General features: G+C 39.3%; 1 protein-coding gene across 9 annotated transcripts in view; it reads left to right on the top strand.

The window, feature by feature from the left end:
* The window catches only part of MAP2K5 (mitogen-activated protein kinase kinase 5), a 141,132-nt gene that overhangs the window by 28,233 nt on the left and 85,982 nt on the right, over positions 1–26,917 (top strand). For all 9 annotated transcript variants that reach the window (XM_074837042.1, XM_074837046.1, XM_074837041.1 and 6 more), the window contains 4 exons: positions 2,387–2,451; positions 18,450–18,489; positions 24,427–24,495; positions 24,588–24,669. In XM_074837042.1, coding sequence (XP_074693143.1) covers positions 2,387–2,451; positions 18,450–18,489; positions 24,427–24,495; positions 24,588–24,669 — 256 coding nt within the window. The remainder of the gene's footprint in view (positions 1–2,386; positions 2,452–18,449; positions 18,490–24,426; positions 24,496–24,587; positions 24,670–26,917) is intronic.

Raw genomic sequence — 26,917 nt, 5'->3', positions numbered from 1 at the left:
GGGTTTCTGGTTGCTCCTTTGTGCACGGAGACAAGAAACGGTGCTGGGCTGGCATCGGAGGATAGAGCTGCTCCTATCACTGGCTTTTAGGGAATGGTCTGAAGAAAATACTCTCCTTTTACCAGTTAGCAAAAAGCAGGAGAAAAGAGAACACGCTTTATGTCTCTAGTTCTGCTCAATTTGTTGCTTATAACTTGTGTAACTACAAAAAAATTCTTCTCTCTTTCCCCCAAGAAGCAAAGATACAAGTATGTTCATAGCTTTGTGGGTTCATTTGGTTTCTCTTAAGAGTTTTGTTTATATGAACATCGCTGTGAATGTAGGAAAGAGATGTTTGTTGTTACCTCAAAGACTGGAGAATTAAAGTCATCTCACTGAGAAGAGCAGAACTCCTTAACAGTACGTGCTTTAAATTAATGAGTGCTGCAGTCTGAGAGAAATTACGTTTTGAGCAAGGGATCCAGTAGAGACTCTTTACATATTTTAAAACCCATTCATGAATTATTGTTCCTTATGAGGTGTCTTTTTTCCCCCTCTTTATTTGCATTTTCTGATTGATGCAATAAGCAAAAGAGTGTTCAGTAACAAAATAAATTTTCATTTTCCTCATAAACCTTGATACCTGAATGGGACATTTCATACCTTGTTAAGACGTCTGGCCCAAGTTTGTCTACAAATAGGTAATAATGTAGAGTCAACTTCTGCTTTGAGGTATTCCAAACTTTCTCAGAACTCGGAGATTTTTGACCTTGCTGGAAGAAATGCATAGAGGAAAAGTATTTCCTCTGAGAAACAAGCATCATTTTTATAAAGGTAGTGAAAGGAAAGAACACAAATTTTGGAGTTCATCATTTCTATCCTTAAAACAGATTATTTTAAATCAATTAAATATTCCATTTTCTGTTCGTAAGACATGCTGAGTATTGACTCTTCAGGGCATTTCAGCTTGTTACCATCACTTACTTGTTCCAGTTGAAGCCAGGGGCAAAGTTCCTCTTATCTTCACTGACATCATATGAAAGTGGATGCTTAAACATGGCTTAGTAACTGAAGGGCACATGTCCCCACTGGATTTTAAAAACCATTTCACAAGTTGGATAAATGCAGATAGTTAGCTTATGGCGAGCTCTGTGTGGCTCTCGCTGTGGTGCTAGTGGTACTTGAAATAGCTAATTTGAAGCTATCTCAGATGTGCTTATGTGATTTCTAATCACATGAGTGATAGCAGACCAGACATGTCATTAAGGTTTTTTTGATGCCTTTTAACACACAAAAATGACAGAGTCTTTAAGCGGCCAATCCAACTCATGTAAAATGTTTAACTTGGTATCCCATCAAATATGAATAGCTAACAGAAAAAAGTTAATGATTTGGTAACACATTCCTAGGAAAATATCTTTTAAAAATGGGATTTGCCCAGACATTCATTACTTACAATGATCAGGCAATGGAGGAGATCTTTTTGAAATAGCAAATGCATGCAGCCCAGTATTTACTCTCATTAAAATATTTAATTTCAAGTATGCATGTGCATTCCAAAAATGTCTGTAGTGATTTTTTTTTAATAAGTGATTTAGCTGAAAGATCAGTATAATTGTATCTGTACACAAGAAGATTGAACTGTACTTTTACATTTGAATTGCTCATCCAGCAAGGTGATGTATAATAAGCTTTTATAAAATCCATATCAGAAAGATCCCAAATTCCAGCATTTGCAATGTACAGTGTTTGTATCAGGCTTCTGCTCAAATATCAGAAGATACCGTCATATCTGGAGAGCTGTAAGTAGAAAGATTGAGGCAAGAAATTAGTTGTGTATTTCACGGAAAATTATTTTTATTGGATAGCAATTCAAGACCTTTTTTTTTTTTTTTTCAGAATATTTGCTTTAGTTAAAAGGTATATAAATTAAGCACTACAAAGGAATCCTACTGACAGAACTGTCACTCAATTAGTATCAATTATGCTGATTCCAGAATAAATCATAAACTTTCCTAGCCGTACTTACGATGACAGTTTTCTGTTGGATTGTTTCCATTCACCTCCAACTTTGGCTTTGGTTATGTGCTGTTCTGGAGACCCTTTTCCTATCAGTATCTGTGACCTGACCCTCTTGAGCTATATTATATCATTCCATTTTGACACCTTTTATCAAACTTTAATGAAATGACCCAGGCAAACAAATTGTCATTAAACTTTCCATCACTTTGTCCCTTGGTATCGTCTTTTATAAATTGGACAGCAAATGTTGTATTGATCTTCTCGTTCTTGCAGCTGAACTTGAAATGACCCAGACTGCTTGTTGTTTATGGCCTAGAGTTGCTTTTCCTTGACATTTCCATCCACAGCATGACATCTCTTTTGTTTTTCTTTCTTTCTTGTGGAGATGAATGAACAAGACATACGGTATCGAGACATCCTCGGTCATGGCAATGGAGGCACAGTCTACAAGTGAGTGTTGAATTTCACTTAAAATTTTTGAAAATAAAATTTAACAGCTCTTCTTTTTTTTTACCCTTCATATTTGTATTGAGATGTAGGTGGGCCATTGTTGCTATGCAGAAAAGATTAAGAATTTCTTTTGTAATGTAAACTTTTTAAGAAATCTCTTTACATATTTACAAGGTATCTGCTCTTGGGTGCCGTGAGGGCTGGTGCATTTTTATTATCTTTTTAATACTTAGCGTTGAATCCCTCCTGGGTAACAAGTTAATGGTTCACAAGTGGAACTTGAAATGTCCTGAAGCATAATGAATTGCCTTCGGTATTTGCAATGCCATTATTCTTGCTGTCTTACCACGCCCTTTGCTAGCCCAGTGCTGGGAATGACACCAGTGGGATGTGATGACACCATTGCTCTGCCTTTCTCTAGCAATTCAAAATTAGTAAATACCCCTTTCACTGTTGCAGTGACTTCCCTCCCTTACGAGCAGCTTCATACACAGGCTGATGAATATATTAAATGATAAACTCCCCCAAATTTTGGTAGTGAGGCTTATACCCTGCAGCCAGTATTAATTTTAATATTGTAAAGATTATAATAGCAGAGAGATAGTTTTCTCGACAGGAAAGTCTTTCTCATGCATAGTGCAAAGTTTAAACTACATAATGTAATATCTGGTACTTAATAGTCTGCAGTGGTGTATGAAAAATATTCCTCTAGGAATTAAGAAATCCATACTTTGTAAGAAAGCCCTGAGGGAGTAATAAAGGTTTCCTCCAGAGAGCTATTTACCATATACAGTAACCCAGCATCCCATTATGATTTTGTTTATACCTTAGACATTTTAACTTTGATAATAACATTTTTTTTTAAAATGTTTTAAAAGCTACGGTGCATTTAGTTTAGCTTCTAATTGGCTGCCAACATTGCAAAACGACTCTCCTTGCAGCAGGTTTAATGAAAATGGACTTGCAAAACCTTAAAGGAACAAATGCAGTCTTTGAATGGACTCTTCAGAAATCAGGCTGGCCTTGTAGATGGAATGTAGTTCAGAAATCTCATTGACATTCTCTTGTAGAAAGATATTCCTTAGACCAAGAAACTTGCAGACACGGTATTGTTTTCCTTACTTTATAATAAGAAAGGTTTGAGAGCGAGTGTTGAACTTGACAGCTCAGTCCTCAATGACCTCTTGGTGTTTTCTGATTTAGAGAAGGTTGCTTCCCTTCCCCGTCTACTGACGGAGGCTCCGGGAGTGGATGGCGCTTGAGGCACAGTTAGGGACAAGGAATATCCCACAAAGTGAGGGAACCTGCCTGTGTCGTGTTACCCAATTTGGGGTTATTTTCTTTAGAGAAGTAGCTGAAATAAAGAGCTAGCAATGCAAAATTATGAGCTGCCTAAGCATGGCCATACCAGGTTGTACCAAAAGTCCCCCTCTTCATCCTGTGTCTCGTTGTGGCCATTGGCCAAAGTCTAAGGAATGCAAACCAAGGCAAGTGAACATGTGCTTTGGTGATCTTTTTTCCCTGAGGATCTGCTGAACTTATTGTCTCTTTGTCGACTTGCTTCTGCCCTGCTCACCAGGAACAGCTCTATTCCGCATTCGCTGTGTGTGCACAGTCTGTACAATGATACAATGCTTCTAGGTGCAGAAGGCAGTATAAAAATGTCTCATTGTTTTATAATGTTGCCACATGCATAGCGTATATTCCACATTTCTTAGAATTCACATGGGAAGTTTGAATAAAATGCTATGTAGAGCCAAACTTGCACCTTTTGACTTCTTTTTGTATTTGTGAAGAGTAGTGTAGTTACGTGCCTGGTTTTTGTTTAATATTTTTACAAAAATGTTTTTCTCTGGTGATGAATACTACTTTAGTAAGAGTCTGCAGGAGTGATAAAGGAACAGAGACGTGAACACTCAAGGTGCAGAGGGTAATAGCACAGAAGGGAACGCATAATACTTCTGGCACTTCTTCTATGTTGACTTGCTGCTTTGTGTGGGCTGATGCTGTGATCTGCTTCGTTAAGTGGTTGAGTGTTGCATTTGCCTGTAGTTTGGGAAAGTAAAAAATTTTACCTGTAAATATATGAGCCCTCTTCTGTATTAGGGAAATATTTCTACCTTCCTTTTTCCTTTTTATTGTGTCCATAATTTAAATTAGCAGTTGCAGTGACTTCCCAGTATTTTCTCCAGTGCAACTGTCATTGTGCACTGCCCCAGGGAATGTGCACCATTTTTACGTGTGGATGTTTTACACATTCCTGAAGTTTTACTTGCTTTGCAATGAACTAATAGTAGGATATAAATATGAAATATGGTTTTCTCCCTAAACTGGCTTCTAAGCGGTGCATTCCTCTCAGATCTTCCCAAATCTGTTTCTTTGTGTGTTGGATTGAAGAGTTGTACCAATTCACTCTTTCATCCCCGAAGAGCTGCTGGTTGTAGGGGGTTGGCAGTTACTGTGCAGTGGTGATGTGCTTTGGACAAAGCACAGCAGAACTTCCTACCCTGGAACGATCACCCCTTAGTAAAGGGGAGCCTCTTCTCCCTCGCCAAAGGAGCATCTGTGCTACGCAAGCCAGTAAGAAATTGCAAAATGGAATACTTACAGGTAGCTGGATTGCACTAGTCATAGATAGCAGCCCACATATATTTTATTCCAGTAAATCAATGAACATTTGTCAAATAAAATTAATTGCAAACGTTTGGCTCTTTTCCTTGTCCAGCATTCCATGCTGTCGGTTTGTTTCAGAAGAGGCTATGTGTAGTATTGATTTGAATCTAAAGAACGAGCGTGTCTACGTGGTATCTTTTTTTCTTTCTTTCTAGCTCTTTATACTAAGTCATATCCATTATGGCAATGATATATTATCAGCATTCAGCAAACAAGATAGCGTGTCGCAGGTCGCTGAGCAAAAATTTTCAGCCTCTCTTTCCACGTGAATTAACCACTATTGAAATAGTTTATTGAGATTGAAGTATTGATCACTTTTCATGCTAACCTTGGCTTAAGGGGGAGAGGGGAGGTGGTTTTGCTCTCTTTGGAAGACGCTATGTTTAGTTAGAAAATGTATTTCATTTGTTTGGGTTCTTCACAGCTGCAACTGTTTTATTGCTTGGAGAAGAGGTATCTTAGCTTTATTTTTATGACAGTATAATTATACTTTAGAAATACACTTGATTACTGTGTGTAGCAAAATTGTTCCAGTATATTGGCTTGGCCAATATTGCTATACAAACAACTTTTCAGTCAATTGAGTCTGGTAAAAAATCAATACTTTATAGCAATATTTCTAGTGAGAACTTGCTGAATCTAAATGTTTTTCCTGTTCTAAAAAGAAGGGACTTTACAGTTGTTTGACTTCCTATTTTTCCCCTACCTTTTGATACGCTATTTTCTTAATTGAGGAATGATAACAATTATAGAGTTAGGTACCACAAAAACAATTAATTACTCTTGTTTTCTGATGACTTGTATTTTCAAAAATACATGAGAACATACGAGTAATCCCAAACCGTATGTTCAAAAAGTATCTTTGAATATACAATCAGAAAGCAAGAATTCTTACTGGGCAGCGTGTGCTGTCTTGAGTAAAGATTGTCAAGGAAGCGATGAAATCTGCCGTAACAAGGACTGAAAGCACACCAGTATCTTTCTGTTCTGTTTGCCCATTGTTGTAGTTAGTTTACATCATTAACTGGGATTTCCGCTTTCCGTGGAGTATCCTAAGTCCTTTTTTAGGAATTTTTGGAAACTCTCAGCTGTCATTATGTCATGGAGGCTTGACCTGACAAGAGGGACCTAAGACACTGGTAGATGCACAACCTTCCAGCTCTGCGACAGACTTTCCGATTTTTTTATCAACTATTTTATATAGTTGATGTAGGATGGAGAATGCACAGTTTGGGCTGCTTCACAGCAGAAGAAAGCATCTCTATACCAGTACATCTATGGTGTTTACTTAAATTGCTTTTTTGGAAAAAGTCATTCACTGGTAGGTCCAAAAGACGTTTCATGGATGTGCTTCAGTGCCACATCCTTCAGCTCCATCATTGGCTGCAGAGCTCTGAGAGACTATTTTGATAAGGTTGCTCCAGTGAAAGAAGGTTAACATTTTGATTTGTAATGGGATGTATACGCTCTGCCAGCCAGTCTCAGGAGTAGCTACATTAAATTATTTAGACCTAAAATCCTTAGTTGTGTACGTTTTGAACCTAAGTGTTACAAAGTAGAGGCATTTATCTCTGGCAGATAATTACTGTGTGAAGTATCTCTCACGTGGCATATCTGAAGTATCACTATTTCCTTTATATATAAATAAAAAAGAATATTTTTCTCTTATTTCATGTTTTCTAGTTTTTGCTTTGTAATTGTAGCTAATGAAAGTGAGATGTTCAAGGAACTTTGTTTAGGGGATGGAATAGCCTTCTGTGTGCCTGGGATTTTTTAAAAATGTGTGTTGTGTATGGTTTGTAAATCTTTGGATTCTGGTAGAGGAGTCTTCAGCAGCGGCAGGCTATAACGCTCTGTGTACTGTAATAAACGTAAAGTCCCAATGATGCCGTAATTAATTTGTGAAGTTACCTACTATCTGGGAGAGAGGGAAGAAAAGGGAGAATCGGTTATCATCTCCGCAAAATGCTGTTAAACCAGACGGTTTCACTTTAGGTTGAGTAATTGGGAGAGAAGTGGCTGTTGATGATGTACCGCCCAGAAGAACTGTATAGCTGGGGAAAATAAGGATAAATGCGGAAGCTTAATTTGTTTGAGCAATTTACTTGAGCAATTTTGCTGTTCGGTTGAGTTGTACATTCCAGCATATGCCTGTTTCTTTATTCTCTATCTCAACCAACCTTGGGGTGCCCCATTAGCACATTAAACATAGTGCGTGGCAAGACAGCTGGGAAGTTGCTATCTCTTTCAAGACAGCCTGGAAACTGTGCTTTGCGAGTGTAGTGCAGATCCTCTAACATTAGCAGGGAAAAACATTGTCAGTTCTGGAGTGAGGAAGCTGGAGGAGATGTAGCTGTGTTTAGGAGTGAGGGAGGTGGAGGTGATTTAGCTCCATTTGCTGGAATGGTGATGGAATAGCTGGAGTTTGTCACTGCCTTGAGGAGCTTTGGCTCAGCAAGGTTTGCTTCTTCTGGCTTGTCCCATGGCTTCTCATGCAGGACACTGGTGCTGTCATGAAGCAACTCCCTCAAGAGGGTCTCTACAGTCCCAGTTTGTTCTTTAAAAGCGATAACTATCATGTGCCTCAAAGGTTACAGGAAGCCAGGCTAAATCTGAGCAGAGCTGTTGCTCTCCTCCGTTCATTTGTTTCTGGTGTTCTGTGTATATATGCAATGCAATAACAATAATTTGCCCCTCTTTAGAAGACTTCCATTCACAGATTATTTTGGCCCTTTTGCAGAGGAGACTAGCGTCATCCTCCGCACATGGCAGAGGGCAAAGGGAGACAGAGAGGGAAGTGATTTTTCCCAAGGTAGCAAAAGCAGGAGCAGGAGCGGAGCCCGTCTCCACAGCCGCCAGCCCGAGCGCTGCCCGCCAACCCACGCGCCTTCACCGGTGGTGTATGTGTATTTTCCAGGGGAGATTCTCACTACGTTTGATACCCATGGCTTGTCCCAGCCTGGCGCTTGGTGCAGCTCTGAAGAAAGGACCTACAGGCAACTTCAATGTTTTGCTTGGTGCTGAAACAAATCTGTGGCCATGTGAAGTCTGAAAATTGCATCTCCCTGCGTTCTTGTGTTGCAGTTGTGGAGGCATTTTCCTTTATTTCCTTTCCCAGACTACATCAATTTTCTGTTTCTCTTGTTTTGCTTTATTTTTAGTCACACTGAAAAGCATTGGAGCAATAATAGCTGGACTAAGTTAGAAATACCCCACCAAATTTCTGCATATTAGCATTGCAATTTAAACAAGACTGACCAGTGATTGCTGTTCACTTGTTTCTTTTGACCCTGGCTATCACTTGCCTGCCTCATAAAATCTGTTATGCACAAAAGTGCATAAAATGAAGATAAAGTACCTCCTTCAAGTCTGACAAAAACCGTTCCTTTGCAGAATGGTAGCTGCAGTGAAAGTAAATAAATGAATGGACAGCAATCACAGCCTAGTTGATGAAACTGTTCAATTAAAGCACAGGCATTTACATGGTGTAATTTCCCTAAATTGCCAATGAGCCCCTTTAGACACAACCAGTGTTCAAATTGATTTCAGCATTGATTTTGGCTGAAGCTGATAAATTTCTGCTTGTTAGTTAAAGTAATTTTGCAGAAGACTTTGTACTGCAGTATTGAAGTGTTCATTTAGCTGATGGTTAAAAGAGGAGTTATTTACAGAGGGTTCTACTGTTGTTCTGAGATGGGACAATTCCCCGGTCATCTTTTTACTTTTAATTTTTAAGCTTCAGTATACAATCAATAGGTTATTGAAACTGATTAAAATGTATCCAGCCAGCTGCCTATGGCTGTTTAATTAGAAACTGGATGATTCTTAAATTAAAGTTGTTTTGTTTGCATAGTATGCCCATAGCTTGGAAGATTAAGCGAATTGTAATCCTGAAAATTTGAGTTTGTTCTTTTTACCGATGAGTGAGGTGGTATGTGAGCGTAGTGCAGCTTGCTTTGCAGCTTGCCCCAGTGTGGGCAATATCATCTGTTTCTTGGTTACAAATAACGCTCCATGTAGCAGAGAATTGGTGGAATTTGCCACAGCCAAGCTATGCCAACCCTATAGGCACTGTCTGTTCCCTAACATAGAATGCTTTTTTAAAATAATGCTTTTGCTCTTAGAAGTGAATGTGAGATGATAAGGGACAGAAGAACGTTATGTAGGAAGCTTTTTTTGCCATTCTACTGCCAGTGTTGTGTTTCACTCTCTCCTTAATCTGTTTGATGTCTCTGTGAAGAGCAGTGGGTGTAACAACACCAGTGAGCTTGATGTTGATTTTTCCATTTCTTTTCACCCCAGATTCTTTGAAAATGCTCACTCAAAATGCTAAAAATTAACTGCTCAGATATCCACTGATCCTCGTAAGGATTAGCCAGCCATACCCACCTCCCCTGTACATGCCCACAGCTGTTTTAATGACGGTGGCAAGGAGCGATGCAAGAGGAGTGATGCCAGAATTGTTTCTGCCATGTTGCTCATCGCGATGGTGTCTCAGTGCCATCCAGTAGTGAATGGAGCAGTGTCGCTAACCTCATGGTGTTCACGTTCTCAACCTGCTCCTGGGGAAGAGCAAGCTTTCTACTTGAAACTGAACCATAATTAGAAGAAAATGTTCTTTCAGCTATTGCAGTGAATACCTAGAAAACTTTTGCTTCTTGGCACAGTTCTGTTTACTACTACTGGTCACGACTGAATTACTGAACAGCTCTGTTGGTCCTTAATGGTTGTTATGCTGCGAGTGTCATGAACACACCTCTCGTGAACAAATGGTTTGATAATGCAGAAAATCCAGCTTTAGGTCTCCTTGTGGAGACATATCAGTATCTCAATTGCTGTCACCGTAGGATGTGACGTACATTTTGGCTCATACTGTTGCTTCAAATTTCTTCCCAAAATTGTGATGGGTTTACTTTGTACTGGCAGGCTTTATGCTGTGTCAGATAATGTCTGTCCGTGTCAGGCTAAGCTTATGACTGCTCTGCTGTCTTTTGTCCTTTCAGCTAGTTTAAAAACCAGCAGCTGAAATATATTACTGTGTTTGCATCTGATCTGGGTTGGTCCTGTGGTAGTGTGACCTACTATTCGTGATGGTGGCACCATAGCCTCCTCAAGCAGGTCAAGGCTAAGCCATCTCTGTCTCTAGTCCTTTCTGTCTGTACAGGTCTCTCCGAGGAATGGGGACTGAATTTCAATGGGGTGGGTACAAGGAGAAAGACTTGTAATCCAGTTTTCAAAGGTTGACCCTGAATGTTAGGCTGCAGTGGAGAAGGAAGACTCATATAAGTGGTAACAGATGGAAATAGTGGTAGGTTACAGCATGAAAGAGGTGAGGGATTCATTCTGCTCTGCTTAGGCTTGGATGCCAAAAGCGCCTCTTTCCCACAGAGATGGGTTAAGTGAGACATTTTGCTATTCGGCATTTTCTTTATGCTGCTTCTAGTGCCAATTTTGCTCTTTTGAAAAGTTTAAAATTTAGATACAAGTATTTTTTGTTTGTTTTCTAGTTTAACAACAAATCATTTTGCAATCAGTACTCAAGCATCTGTAATGAGATTTTAGATAGAGGGGAGGTTGGCGTAGATTGCTGTTCGAACTAGCACAGTCCCCATAAAAGCTCCTTTTTACAACTGCTGTGCACTTTGGATTTCCTGTTTTAATAGCCAGAGAGTCAGGCTAATGTGTTTGTCTATTGCAGAAGGCAACAACTGTCAAAGTGTTTATTTCCTAGAAACAATTTGAATCTGTTTCTTTAGATGGCCATCAGAGTACGTGACAATTCTATCATTAGACTGCCAGAGTCTGACCAGAAGCACGACAGACAGTGGCAGTACTAGGAAAAAAGAGGGGAAAAAAAGGAAGAAATTAACAGTAAACCAAATCTGTGGGTGATTTGCTGCATATAGTTTGCAGCTGGTGACTGGCATGTCATTCTGCAATGCATAACACTTAGAGAATTGTATTCATCTTGCGTGACACTGACACAGTCATTTTGCTCTAGGTTATTTCTCATAGGGCAGGAAAATGTTCAGTTTGACTTCGTTCAGTGCCCTTACATCTGAAGATGCTGCTTGCTACAACCATAGCTTTTTTGTGTTAATTTTTCAACGCAAATAAGAAACCTGGGGCTTCTATGTGCGTGTTTATTTCTTTTAGGAAATACTGTGCCTCAGTCCCAGAGACCTTTCATGTGCGTTATTCTGTGCATCGAGTGAGGAGGATGTCTGGAGGACTTCCTCTGCAGTTCATCAGTGCAGTGCCACGGGTGAGCTGATACAGATATGGTGAAACAGGACAGTATTTGTGATTCTTGTTGAGTGAAATGATCACAGAATCACAGAATCATTCAGGTTGGAAAAGACCCTTGGGATCATCGAGTCCAGCCATCAGCCCTACTCTACAAGTTCTCCCGTACACCACATCCCCCAACATCTCATCCAAATGACCCTTAAAGACATCCAGGGATGGTGACTCCACCCCCTCCCTGGGCAGCCTATTCCACTGTCTGACCACTCTTTTTGTGAAAAATTTTCTCCTAATGTCCAGTCTGAACCTCCCCTGTTGCAGTGTAAAGCCATTCCCTCTTGTTCTATCACTAATTACCTGTGAGAAGAGACCAGCACCAACCTCTCTACAATGTCCTTTCAGGTAGGTGTAGAGAGTGATGAGGTGTCCCCTTAACCTTCTCCTCCTCAAACTAAACAGTCCCAGCTCCTTCAATCACTCCTCATAGGATTTATTCTCCAGGTCCTTCACCAGCTTTGTTGCCCTCCTCTGCACTCACTCCAGCACCTCAATATCTCTCTTGTATTGAGGTGCCCAAAACTGGACACAATACTCAAGGTGTGGCCTCACCAGTGCAGAGTACAGGGGGACTATCACCTCCCTACTTCTGCTGGTCACACTATTTCTAATACAAGCCAGGATGCCGTTGGCTTTCTTGGCCACCTGGGCACACTGCTTGCTCGTGTTCCTGATGTCCTGATGTTTTTAACAAATGTGTGTGATGGATACGTACCAAGGTGTGAAGCAGAAGACGACATATCTGGGAGAAAGGACCTGAAATATTTACTTTTATTTTTATTTTGTGACCTCAGGTTGCCCCTTGGAAAGGTTGTATTGGATATTAGGAGAAACCTCTTGGCAAGTGAGGTGATGCAGCACTGTAACAGGGCATGAGAGCGGCCAGGGATCTCCATCCTTGGGGTGTTCAGCACAGAGCTGGACAAAGCTATGACTGAGCTCATCCGCTGCTCCAGGCCCACTTCAAGAGGGAGGTTGGATTAGGTGGTGTGCAGAGGTCCCTTTCAACCCCCCTTTCATCTCCTAAAAGCATCATTTAGCAGAGTGACGCACCAACGCTTTGTGTGAGCCAGAAGTGCGGCAGACCCAAGTTTGTGGCATTAGCCCTGAGTTTCTCTGGTGCCTCGAGCAGAGGGGAGCGTTGCCTCCCTGCGTCCTGCAGTCACATCACTGATGCGGCAGTCCTGTCAGTATGTCATTTTGTCATATTTGCTGATGTTAGTTATATTTCTAGGAAGGGAAGGGACTGACTCATTGGCATAGCAGACAGGTCATGGCTTTCCCTTGAATCATTTGGTCTTGCCAGGGAATATCTTATTGATTAGAATTTTTTTCCATGGCTATTGGGGGAAAAATAGAAAAATATATCCTGGTGGCCAGAGTGAACAGATGGGAAACAGGATCTTCTGTGTGGTAGGCTGCTGCAGGCTTCTTCCATGCTTTTTTGCATCAGCATTAGCAGCATGATAGAGTAATTTTAATGCATTTTTGTTTCTAGGAAGAGACTGCATTTATTTTCAGTTTTCAGATAATAGTAAACACAGTTTGTAGTAGAAGGTTATTATATATGTTAGGAAAAGCTGAGAAGCCTCAAGGATCTTTGCATACTTGGTCTATGCTTCTGATGTGACCATCCTTGAGTCACTCATATGTGAGCAAATGCTTTACAGTTAAAAATTAGAAAACAAATTGAAAATTGCTGTTTTTCATGAGTGTCTGCATGTTGAAACCTGAAGTTAGTTTCCTTACTTGCCCTGGAAGAAATTATAGCACAATCACAGCAAGTAACGCAGCTCCCCACGGTGCTTTTAGGTAAAATTTTTCACAGGCAGAATGTAAAATTGTTAGTCTTAGCAAATTGAAGGAGGGAGAAATTTTTTGTTTGACATCTAAGCTCTTTATTAAGAAGCTTGTGCATGTTCTGTTTGGTTGAGTTTTTTCGTTTTACTTCTGAACTGAGTAGAAACTCACCATATTCTGTGTATGAAATTTGTAGCATTAAATATTAGGATGGGCTACGGTTTATTCCATAAAGAGGTTTGAGCCAAAGCATCTTACATTTCTCCTCTAGTTTTCTTTGCAGTAGGTCCCAGGAAGAACAAAGCAGGTAATGTGAAATTCAGTTACCTTTTTCTTTCTTTTCTTTTAAAACAGAAACCAGCTGCTTCTTATGCTTTCATTTTTTAATTTGCTTTCCTGTAGAAACACTTCTTCTATGGGGGGAGAGATGCTGAGGAGTTGGCAGTTCCCCCAAAGCCCTATTCTAGTTTTCCATTATATTGATTTTTATGTTCTGGAACACAAGGGATGCACACGCCGTACTCAACAGTCCATCAGAAGTTTTTCCGGCTTAGCTGGAGGGCTTTGTTCAAGCAGAGTGAATGCTTGCTCACACTGTCTTTCTTATTCCCCAAAATAACCCAGCTTTTGCCATGGAGCTGGGCAAGCCGCCTTCGCAGCGCTCCCTGAGGGGCACTCTCGATTTTCAGAGTAGAGGAGGCAAAGTTATGCTAAAGGACTTGGCTTGCATGGGTCCCTTCAGGGCTTTAAATGTCTAGGGATATGGTTAATAGTCAAGGTTAATAAAATATTTGACACAACTGTGCCAGTCTTGCTTAGAAGCTGTTCATTGTAATGGATGTAGGGGGCTCAGAATAATGAACTCTAGTGGGAATGTGAAGGAAGAGATTTAAATTTCTTTTCCCCCAGTGGGAATGTTTCAAACTACACGGTGTTTGAAGGCTGCCTGTCCTTTTCTTACACAACACGCGGTAGCTTTAAGCCAACCTCTCCGCACTGCGTGCCGTGCGTGTTCCCTGGGAGAGCTCCCCAAAAGGAGACGTCGGCCACTTTCTCCATCTCACATTAGCACTGTGTGCCAGGGCAGGGGGGAAGGAAGGGCCACCAAAACTCACCTTCTCCCCATCCAGCTTTCTTGCTCCATTTTTCCCTTTTCTTGGAGCTCCTGGAGTGCTTTCTACCGCACTGCCTCTCTTGCTGGAATATCTTTTATTTTTTTTCTGAGGAGGTCTGAAAATTGCTGCTTGCTTTCCTTCATCCTCCCCGAAGAGTTCTTCCTCCTTTTGTGAAACCTGTAAAAATTTTGTAGGGAGAGTTAGTAGTCTAAGTTACTAAAACTTGGTTTTAATTAAACAGCAATCTCTTAACTTGGTCCCTGTACCAGGTAGTGCTAATACATATAAGGGGTGCACCTGCATTTACTCTTTTCTCCTGTGGTGTTCATCACCTTTCTCCTCATGTAGCAACATTAAATTGGTTATTCAATTGAGTGCAGGTTTTGTCCCTTATCTGTATTGGACATAGAAACAAAAATATACTTCTGAGCATTGAGAAAGAGCAGTTTGCTTCTGTGAAGAATTTTCATTTTCTGGGGAAAGTGAGTGTGAATTATTTTCTTGTTTCCCATATATATTCTGGGACTAAGATGCAATTTTCAACTGCTAGCCTTTACTGTTCACTTTGAAGATGTCACTGCAGATCGGTTTAAGATATCTACAACTTTTTGCGCTATTTGGTCTTTTTATTTTGCAAAACCTGTTCGTAATCAGACTTTGGCGAATCTGAAAAGAATCCATTGTCTTGTAATATTGGTATCCCAAAATGGATTCCTGAGCTTTGCTTTTTTTTAATAACTAATCATTATCCTCAGCCTAAAAAAAATGCTGTGGTTACAATAGCTAACAACTGCCTCTTTTTAAATAAAATTAAATTTAAAAAATAGTTAGGTGCAGGGTATTGGAGTTACGGTTTCTTTATGTGCAGAAATTGGACACCAAATGAATTGCCTGATTGCTGTTGTGTTTATTTTTGTACTATCTTAGTAAATACGATGTCATTATTTTAAAATGTATATTTAAAAAGTATTTTTATATTGGAGAAAGTTGTTTTTATGCTGGTTATTAATCTCATAGCATTTCCATCAATTTGCGCTTAAAATAATAAAACATTAGGTTTATGGTAGATGCAATTCTCCAACTAACCTGAGTAGGATCTGGATCAGGCTCTGCATAAGAATATATTCTTAATTTGTCCCACTGTCTGTTAGGAGTTTCCTCTCTAGAGAGTAAAAAGAGCACTACATGCCATGGTATTAGTCCCAGAAATTCCTGATGTAACTAAGAGACAGAGAGGGAAGGGGAAATGCGCATCGGAACCTGCTTCCTGCAGCTGGCAAATCACAGTAAAATCTAAATAATAACTTCTCTGTTTTTTCATAGTTGACACTGGCATCCAGTGCTCAAAATTACTTTTTAAACTTCTAATTGCAGAAGTTGGCACTCTCTGATGTAGAATGGTCTCTGCAATTTCTCCTTAACAGTAAATGATTTGTAGCCACCTATTCTTAATCATCTGTTACAGCTTTTGCGGTGGGTCACAAGCAAACCAAAACCAAACCCCAACAAAAACGAGCAGGAGAATGAACTTGTTTTCCCAGAGCTGGTTTCTGCAAGGAATGAAATTTTGCAACCGTCAAGATGGTGTTTTCCTTGAATATTTTGCATTTCAATGCATTTAATTTCTGCTCTTTACATTTGTCTTTAAGTAGTTCAGCAGCTATGGAACAACTGTTTTCACTCGTTTTTAACATCCACTTGTCTTTACTGTTAGGCACTGCTCAAATGAATTCCTAGCAAGAGGAGTTGTTGTAACTGTTTATTAGGCAACATCATTTGCCTACCATCCTGGAAGATTTTTAAGTGTGTGTTCACTGAAATGTACAGCGTTGCTGAGGAACCTTTTGCATTTTGCTACTTTGCTTCGTCTAATGATCTGGTTCTACCATGATGAGTTTGTTTACTTACTTTTGGAGGTGACACTGAAATCTGTGAGAGTTGACCCTTGAGATGAGACTTCACATTACTTAGAGAGTATGAATATTAGTTTAATCTCCCCGTAGACGTTCATAGACTTACTGAGGGGTGCAGTATGCACAGAAAGTATGTTTTTCTTCATGCTGTGCACATTATTCTGTGGGATTTTTTTTTTTAGTGCATCCTTATGAAGCTACATGAAGGTACTAAATCTTTAGGCTTTAGCTGTGCTGACTGCAACCAAAATGATCAATTCCAACTTACAGTTCTACATAATATCCAACAAAAACGTTTTCCCTACACACTCATTGGAACGGGTAATTACTGTAGCAACTACAGACTAATTTGAAGTGTTAGCTGTTAATTAAAACAGTACAGAGGTGTACGGTTGTCTTTTGGTGTAACCAAAGCTCCTATTCAAACTTCATTAATCACTTTACAGTTATTGTGTTGGGGAAGGTCAGGACAATCGAGAGGCTGGATCAGCCTGGAGTAAACAAATTCCTGTCCTCCCAGGTAGCGTGCCATTTGCAAAGCCACTGGACACGCTGTACCCATGGGCATGGTATCTCCTTTGTGATCCAATTCACAGCGATAATTAAATGTTAAATTGGTACTGTCAGTGCTCTGTAAACCAAACCAGGTATCTGCCCTCTGCTGGAAATTTAACCCAAACTTCCACGGATGAATTAGCGTGCATCATAATTAAATAATCAAGTCTTCCCTTTTAATTCACTTGGAAACAGGAGATCTCTCTTATGGAAAAAAGATCAGCTTTCTTGACAAGCTAATTAAGTTGCCAAACTGTCCGGCACAGTACATATTAAGCTAACAGACGTTAAGCATGCTATCTCAACCTGTTCATTTTCTTATCATTTCTGCTGATCTTAAGTCCATAATGTTTTGCCACTGTTGATTCATCCATAGTTACAGCAGAGTTCATTTACTCCCTTGGATTCATTGATTATGCATTCAGCTACCAGGCTGTCAGAGCTTCATCTGATGATTTTGCTTTTTGCCTCTTGTGCTGATATTAAATAACACTGATTTTTGGTATGCCTTTTTAAATGGTGTTTGTTCCCAAAAGCTCATGCCACTTGGTTACATAGATGTTTATCCATGAGTTATTAAATTAAGGTGAAGTTTTTAGAAACTTCTGAGCTATTAACAGAAATTATATAAGCACTCAGGGTTATAAATGAGATTAAACAACAGCCTTATGCTGTACTGTGTATGATTTTGCATGCAGAAAAAAACTATTAAAGCTTTTTTTCTTCAGTAATAATTGCTAGAGGTATATAGTGTTAAAATATCATAATTCTTTAAAGTTAGTGCCACATATATGACAATGCTGTGCATAGTGTCATAAATCAGTATGAGACAATAAAACTAGTGAAGAGGAAAACCTTTAATGGTTTTGTTTTTATGCAAAATTACATCGGATTTTTAGTGGATGTGTTTTTTTGCCTACCTTTTTATTTTCTTACAAATTCGTGGTTAGGAATACACAAGTCATTGTTAAATAGCCAATTATAAATGTTTGTCTTCAGAAATCAAGACAAACAGCTCTTGAAATACTGTGGAAAATTATTTTGGGTACATGTGAGCATTAACAGTAATGCTTTCTAACCTTTATATGTCCACACACACACACACTGATCTTGAACACAAGTGCAGAAAGTTCGTTTCGCTAATATTTTCTGTGGGTCCTTAGGTTACGATAAGAAGAAAAGAATCAGTCATTACCTGTTTTACTTCACTAATTGATATAGCTGTGTATCTCACCACTGAAAATACACATAGGACTGGCAAACTTGCGTGAGAAACCTTGTTTTACATGAAGATTCTGAATAGCAGATATATCACAGTTTTATTTCATTGAAAGAAAATGTGAAGGTGGATAAATTCATACTTACAAGTTTGCTGTTACATTGTACAAAAGTCTTCAATGTGTAGATTTTATATGAAACATGCAGATGTAAAAACTGGCTAAATGGTTTCATTGTAAGTATATTCTTTTGATCAATTGTTTTCATCAGTCTTTCTTTAGAAATGCTATATAAAATTGGTTTAATGTAAAACGTATTAGCTCCAAGTCATTTTTCTGTGAAATTAGTGTATACATGTTGCACATATGTATAGAGGTAATTTTATGTGATCTCAAGTTATTTAATTTTTTCCCTCATGCAGGGCATATCATGTCCCTAGTGGAAAAATACTAGCAGTAAAGGTAAGATATTACAGTAATTTTCTTTCTCTCTTTCTTTCTCTCCATTCTTTCTTGACCTTGGTTTCCTTCCCCTCTCTCCGATTGTTAGATCTCAATTTGGTTTATTGCATTAAAGTCCACGTTGTTTATGCAGAAAAACTCCAGCCCATAAATTTAGTCATTTCAACTGAGCACAGAGTTCCCAGAATCCAGGTTTTGTCCACCGGGAATGGCTTGGCACTGTGTGTCAGTGCCACCACGTCTTCCCATGGGGTTCTGTGGACTCGTCCAAGTGCAGTTGTGGCTTGTGCCTCTCTGGCGACTGGCAGAGATGCTGCTTCACCGTCCTGAACCCTGCGGGGCGTTCCGGGAGCGGGGATGGGGAGGTCGCGGGATGTCAGCCCCTGCCTTTCTCTGCCAATGCCAAACTGTCCCCCAGGGCACATTCTTCGGTGGTCTCTATGACCTCTTTTTAAATAAAGAGAATTTCCCTGTTTTCTTTGGGATAATATTCTGTTTTCCTAAGAGATTTTGTGGTTTTAACAGGTTTGTTTATTTAATGTCCCATCCTCCCCCGATGGTTTTTTCTATTTAGCTTTTTTTTTTCTTGTTAACATTCTTTGCAGTGAAGCTCTATACTTTAATATCATGTGGTCAGATAAATACCAGTCTCGTCTGAAAGTTCAGTTAAAGCTGTGGTAAATAGTATGCCACCTCTTGTATGTAACTTGTTAAATTAATAAATTAAATTATTAATACAGTTAATCTATACAAAAATATAGAAATATGTCCTTTTTTAATATATCAAACTTTTTGTTTAAATTTGGTGATCTTGTTAAAACTCAAAGCAGTAGAGTCTTTTGGGAAACAAATGTATTGCATTCATATGATTCCAATTAATAGTTTGAGATCTAAAAGAAAAAAAGGTATATTTTAAGAATATAATTTATGGAATAATTACTTAGAAAACTGTAAAATGGGCTTTTTGTCTCATTTCTTTTTTTTCGATGTCTTTAATCATTAAATACTGGTGTAACTGAGTTAAACTGAAAGAATGCAGGGGTGGGAGAGGAGAGCAAGAGAAGGAGTGATGGGAGCTGGTTGTTGCGAGCAGAATTGATTTTAAATGGAATTTAAAGATGTAAGATTATACAAAGGCTTCAAATGAAGCACATATATTGGCGAGGCAATATTTACATATATGGGTAACTTTCAGATTTGGGCTCAGATTGTCTTGTGGTTCCAGTCAGATACAATTTACTAAAAGGAGATTCTGCCTGTGTTTTGGCTTTCCCGAAGATCACGTAAATAAATCACTTCACCCCACTAGGAGCAAAGCAAATGCTTACTACTTTGAAGTGATTCTCTACATGTAGAAAATACAGAAATTGAAATAACATCCAAATAACTTCTAATTATATGGAATATAGATATCACTTGAGAAAGTTTTTGAAAATGTCACTTTGAAAAAGTCCTTTCAAGAGGTATCCATCACTCCTAAACCTGTCATGAGCAGTTAAGAGTCAGGCAGGGATTCTCTGACTTGTAATAGACAAAAAAGTACAGAAAATTTATTTTTTATTACAACTTTCCATGTGGAACTAAAAAAGCTCTTCCCCTAAATGCTGGGGCTGTGTGAGGATGCTGCTTTTTCCTGATACCTACTACATTGCTTCCTCGAATAATCTTTTCCAAGCTCTGCAGAGAGCATCTCCTGTGCCAGCCTGCCCCGTGCTGCTGTGGGTGCCCTCGGAAGCTGCCTGGAGAGGAGGTGGAGCAAGAGAAAAAAATCACACAGGCAGGAGGGGAAATGAGTTCACCCTTTGCAAGGTTAATTGAAATCACCTCCCTGTGGCAAAAAGCCTTTTCCCCCAGCAATTTCACCTCCTCGTTTCCCTTAGAGTCCAAGGGTTTGGGTAGTCCTCGTGGATAATTAGCATCCTGAAGATTTGGGGAACTGGATTCTCTTGTAGGTTCCTCCTGTGGTGGTCCTGTCACTCTCAGTTATATATATATTTTTAGCGTGATTTCAGAAGAGATACTACATCAACATGTGTGTGTTACCATTGTTTAAAATAACATGCTCACAAGCTGGAGGTCAGGAAACCTGCGATGATCGTGATCATGCTGGCTTGCTTTATTAAGAAAATTAACACATCTATGGCTGAGCATACCCAGCAATAAGGAGGGGATGGTAACGCCAGCGTCTTGGCGTGATCATCACGCGGCTCGACTGTTACAACACAGATTGCCACGCTAATAGGAACGTGGCTGGATGGATCTGTGAAAGTGGAGTTCTGCTTTTTTGGGGCTTTTTCTGGCGATAGTATAGAGATTCGGTAGGATGAGATAACATTCTGAAAACCTGTTGATTAAAATGCTTTTGGCTGGTGGATAATTGTGCAAATATATTGAACAGGAAAGCAGACCAATGTTAATACCTATGTTATAGACCAAAGCTATGTCATTACATATTTTATGTAAACTTTGCAGCTAGATAACATGCAGAGGATTTAATACTTTTCGAAGGTAACTTTTTTCCTAATTAGAGGAGAAAAATCTGAATGAAAAATTTACGTGTACACTGGCTGATTGCCATTCTTCAACCACTTTTAGTTTCTCCTGCTCTAAAGCTAGCATTTAAATAGACCATTTGATTAATCATTTGTATACTACTATAATACTCCCAAATTTCCTTTGAGTTGTACATACTGTAAAAGACAATTATGTCACCACAGATTAAATAAGTGAATTAAAACAGAATAGCAGCTTAATTTGACCTGTGATTTTGCTCTCGTTCCCTTCAGTGGAACGTATGCCACTCCAGCAAATAGATGAAGTCATCCATGACAGCTTGTGATGAATTGCCGTATTTATACTGTATATTTTAATAGCCTCACACTAATTTAAATTGAGCACAGAGTAAATTATAATTCAGTCACTTGACTGCTTGTATTTAAGTTGACAACTCATCCTTATTTGTCCTGGAGGTGTAGTGGAGAGCAGAGGAAATATGCTCAGGTATTCCTCTTTTAAAAATTAACCCTTTTCAGTTCAAATGTTAGGTATGTTGAGTTCATGTACGTTACAAGCATGCTAAGCAATTTCAAGATTGCTGTATTTTAGGCGGGAGCTTGATGAGAAAGATGTGCAGGAGTGCTTGGAGCCCCTTGCTGAATCCCAGAGGACTGCTGTATCATTTAAATAAAAAAAAAAAAAAAATGCTCCCCTTCTCTGGTATCCTTTTCCAGCTCTACCTGTGAGGCACCGTTTCGACTAGTTTTGAAATCAGGGCAGGCACTGGAGCTGGAAGCTGGAGGGCCAACCCCGCTTTCCCAGCCAGCCCAGGAGACCCGTGGCCCTGTCCCTGCAGCTGGGTTACCCTGTGGCAGGCACAGGGGCCACCGGCAACTTGCTGAGCCCCTCTTTTCCTCCAACTTTTGTTGTAGCTTCCACGGCAAACTTGTGAAGAAACTCTCCTCCCGCATGTGTTAAACGGGGCATGTTATTTTGTGCTGAATGAATTGGGTTTCACTTTTCTGCTCTCAATAATTCTGGTAAAATAACGGTGATTTTTGCTATAAAGTTCTTTCCAAAGGTGCTGTTTTGGAAAAGTTTACTGTCTAATATTACATCTCATTTGCTTACCCATGTTACAGTTGTGGAAGTCACAGCCAAATCCTTATTCACAGCTTCTTCCTTGGTAGCAATGGGTTTGAGGAGGTTTTTTGGTTTTGTTTTGGTTTTTTTTTGCTTTAACACCATTCCAGCCCATGCTTAATGCTGTCAGCTCTCCTACTTTTAAAAGTTTTTCCATCCATCCAAACTTATTCCCAAGCCTATTAAGAAAATTTTTATACAGAAGGAGTATGACCATGGAGATCACAAATTATGATTAAGGCAGTGCTATACAGATACTTTTTTCTTCTTTCTGTCCCATGTTTCAGTGCTGTAAATAAGGTTCCTCCAGGCTCGATATCAGATGCCTCTCCTGTGTTGTAAGTCATGCAAGTCACGCCTGTTTAGGTGGAAAAAAAACATTTCTGTACAATAGTTAAGCAGAGGAAGTGGGACTGTGGTCTCTCCTAATTTATTTCACGGCGATGTACGCTTACCGTACTGTCGCAGTACGTTTGTGTACGTGCCCTGCCCTATAGTATCCCGAACACTTGTAGCTCTGCTTTTCCAGGTTATCCTCACTATTAGAATGCAGGGTCTGTATGTAATTATAGTTAATGCAAATCAGCCAGAGACCTTTCTTCATGCCAGGTCTTGGTTGATTGGGTGTCAGCAATGTATTTGACGCTGATCACGCTAACTAGTCATTGTTCAGGGCGGTGAAACCTTCACAGTGAATGAGTTGGGGAAATTTCTCATTGTGAGTAGAATTTAGTGAGATAAGATTTTAATTTTATACTGTTGACAAGATTAAATTCTGTTAATATTCAATGGGTAAAACTGGTGGTATTCCAGCAAATTATTTTAAGTTTTTCACACTGGAAAAATGTAAGTGAATATTGTTGGCAAATGATTATTGATCTAGACAAGTGTGTTAAACGTTTCTTGGCAGCCCTGTATTACACTTACAATTTAGTTTAGTGACAGCTTTTATAAATAACCCTAAAGCAAACTCTTGATAGAAACAGATTATCGTTTTTTCTTTTAGACAGATTTTGATACTGTAAAATGCGTGTATTTGGAAGTGGTCTCTCTGTATTTTGTTTCATCAGCAGTGTATGCAGCCCATAATATCTATTCTGCTAATTCCGCAAATTGACTTTGTTTTGTTTCCTTTTAGCTTAAAGTATTAAACTGTGAAATATTGTATGGCAGCAGACCGAGCCTGGCTAAATGTATTTGGAGTCCATCTTGGTTTATGTAGTAGTACTTAATAATTGAGTGTGCAGGTCTTCAAATAATGATGGCAAAGATTGTTTGTTAAAGTTGACTTTAGTGCTGGTTCTGTTGGAACCAGCATCCTTATTAAGAGGGTCTGTCTTCAAAATCCTGGAAACTTACAACTCCAGACAGTGCACCCCACCTTCACTGCAGCACTTGGTACTTCAGTCCTGTTTAGCAGCCTGGCTCAAAAGGATGAAAATCGAGGGCATGGATGAAGGAAGCAGCAGATAAGTGTGACAGTGAGTGGCTGCTTTGAGCTGTTGAGCGCTCAAAGTCAGGTCATTTGTAGTTGTTTTGAGGAATGCTTTGGTGATGCTTACCTAAACATCTGTACCATCTGCTGTCATCTGCGTCTTTTTCCTGTATACTTAAGTTTTCCATGTTTTGTACGATGTTAGGAATTTATATAAAAAAGGGGGTAAATATTAAAGAAACTGAGACTGTAAGAGTGGTGGTAAGAGACCCTCCTTTAGGGCACCACCGAGACATTCAGAGATACTTTCAATACCGCAGCACTTATTTAGCCCTTAGAGTTAACGTCAGCACGTTTGGCGAGGCCTGCTGGGGTCACAGCCTTCCAGGCTTTTTCACAAGACGTCTTTGCAGCGAGAGGAATCGGTGCTGGGCAGGTGAGGAGGAGCTGTACGGAGCAGCAGCTGGGAGGTGATCGCGCTTTGGGTGATTAAGCAGAAACTCTGAGTTCACCAACCTGCGGATCTACCACATCTGCTCTTTACGTTACATGTGGGGCTTGCATTCAAGTTCTAACTCGTCTCTTGGTCAAATGGTTAAACCACAAACCTTAACGATATTTCATGGATAAAATTGGCTGTATAACTTAGTTTGCTTGTAACTGAATTTTAAAAGTAAATAAGCTTTTCCTTTCTTTTCCATTTCCTTCCTTTGCTCATCCGTCTCTTAAAATACTTTTTACACCTATTCCTCTCTTTCCTTTTCTCACATAAGAATAACTAATACATGGATCTTCAATTTTTAATTTTGAATCATTCACTTTTTATGTCAACTCTGATCATATGTCCATTTTTTGTATTTTAGGTCATACCCTTAGACATAACACTGGAACTCCAGAAACAGATAATGTCGGAGTTAGAAATTCTTTATAAGGTATATAGAAATTCTCATTTTCATTATTCTTGCATATAATCTTCTTGGAGCAAATTTTAAAACAGGCTTCTTTTTTTCCTTTCTTTTTCCAGTGTGACTCATCATATATCATAGGATTTTATGGTGCTTTTTTTGTAGAAAACAGAATTTCATTGTGTACAGAGTTCATGGATGGTGAGTTGTGTATCTAGTGTGCTTTTGATTGCTAAGTATGTAAAGGGGAAAATCATATAAAGATGGGCTTTTCCAGAATAGAGCAAAATGCAGTAGTATGACTTGGAAATGTAAAGTATTAATAACTTTGCAGGTCGTTTATTAAAAAAACAGGTTAGTATTGGGATTGTGTTATATTCTCTGTGGTATGCTGTATTTTCCCAAGTGTAACTTCACTTACTTTTATTGAAAATGTAAATAGAACAGAAATAAATGCTAGCTTAATTTGTGGTTTGATATTTGAGTCTTCCATACAATCTGTCCTCGCTGACAAAACAGCTGTTCCTCACTTTTACTGTTTTGATAGCCAAAACAGATTTTCTTTTAAAGAAATCTATTAACCCAATGTCCTATGTGTTTTCAGTGGAAATCGTCTCTTAATTGCAAGACAAGGAATTATTTTCTAACGCAGCTGTTTAGCAGTGCTGTGCTGAGTTTCTTTTTGAGTGTACTCTTGTTTCTCCCAATGTGAATCTTCAGACCAACTGCATCCCCTTCCCCACAAGCTGATGCTACTGTCATTATGGAGATGTATTAGTACTTTGCTTTGAAAACTTGTGCTGTGTGGCATTCTTGGAGAAACGGCAGGAAAATATACTGATTACAGCAATTTATAATCATTGCTGCCCTCTGTGTATCAATTCTGAGAGCGTGTCTCATGACAGATGCAGTCCCCTTGTGTCTTGTGTGCAAGAACCCTCTTCACGGCGTTCAGCTTTAACATCACGTTGTTGTTACAAGCAGTAGTCTATTACTCTCTCCAGGATTTTCTTATGAGCCAGCATTTTATGCCCTATCCAGGTTTTTCACAAAGGTTCCGTTAAGCTGGATATAAAGAAGTAAGGATCTCGCAAATAATTTACTGTGGAGGGAAGGCTTTCTGGCAGGAAAAACTTCCAAAGCCAAATGTGTACCATTAAGCACTGTTGAGTAGCTTCTTTCTTTCTGATAGGGACCACAGATAAAGCCCTTTAGGGTTTTATGGTGCGTTTTGTTTTCTCCTTGTTAAAATGGTCTGTTATTACTGTTATTTTTCTCTTTTTACACTTACTACCTCTGTCCCTGTGATCACTGTGCCTGTTTCCAAATACGAGTGTTCTCTCCAATTTTCCATATTTGATGAAAAAGCATTACATTTATTCAGCAAAGCCCACAAGTTAAATTCTTGGCTGTTCTCGTGCTGTGTGTCTATTAGCCATTTCTCTGTTCTGTCCTTGCAGTTGCACTCAGACTTGCAAGCCTGTGTTAAGCAGTAGTCACATGCAGTAAGGAAGCATCTGCTCGTGCCAAAACATGCATCTGCCTAGAGTATGTGTGCTCCTCCTAATTCAGAGATTTTTAAAAATGACAGACACTAATGCTTGCAGTTCTGACTTCTGGTTTGAAAATATTTAAGCCTTTAGGGTATGCATCCCTCATGATGTGGCACAACGATGGTGTTTACTGACCATGCACAAATTACATGGAATTATACTGGAGATGACCTCTGGTCTGCCTCATGTTGTGCACTCCTTCTGGCAGAAAGCAACAGCAATCATTTAAAGGAAGAACAAAATGCAAATAAAGGGACCTTGCCATTTTTTCCCACACCTTTAGTTTTGATGCATAAGAATGCATGTGAAGATAAGAAAAAATACTTTCTCATCCTGCTGATGAACAGCTTTAACCTTGACAAATTTTTAGCCCTTTTGACTGTCTTAGGCCAGTTTATAATATTTCCTGAATCTATATCCCATGACTCTGTTTGCCCAGTTGTATCCTGTACCGCAGTACAAGGCATAGGTATTTCCTTTATGAATTACCTAGATACGGGTGGATGTGTGTCTTTTGGGTTACTCATGATGTAGGGTTACGCATAGGGAAGAGGTGCACATGTAGTACCGTATTGGTTCTCTCCTGCCACCTGAAAGCAGGAAAAAGCCAAGAAACTCCCAAGTCTACAAGTATCAAAACGCTGAGCTTGAACTGACCTGGATCACCCTCCCACCTGCCAGTTGATCTTAAAGATCAACAGAGATGTGAAATGAGGCTTTCTAATCTTTGCCCTTTTATATTTATAGTAAAGATGGTGTTCTTGTAAATAAAGATGGTGCAATGTACTATTGCCTTTTACTTATGTTGCTGCCTCTTTTCCTTTAAACTGCTGAACACCCACTAAATTTCCCTTAAAAGCACTGAGAGGTGCAGGTTATCAGACTGTACCTAGATG

Source organism: Strix aluco, chromosome 12 (assembly GCF_031877795.1).
Source record: "Strix aluco isolate bStrAlu1 chromosome 12, bStrAlu1.hap1, whole genome shotgun sequence".
NCBI lineage: Eukaryota > Metazoa > Chordata > Aves > Strigiformes > Strigidae > Strix > Strix aluco.
The sequence above is the reverse complement of the archived record's forward strand: the minus strand, read 5'-3'. Positions and strand labels throughout refer to the sequence as shown.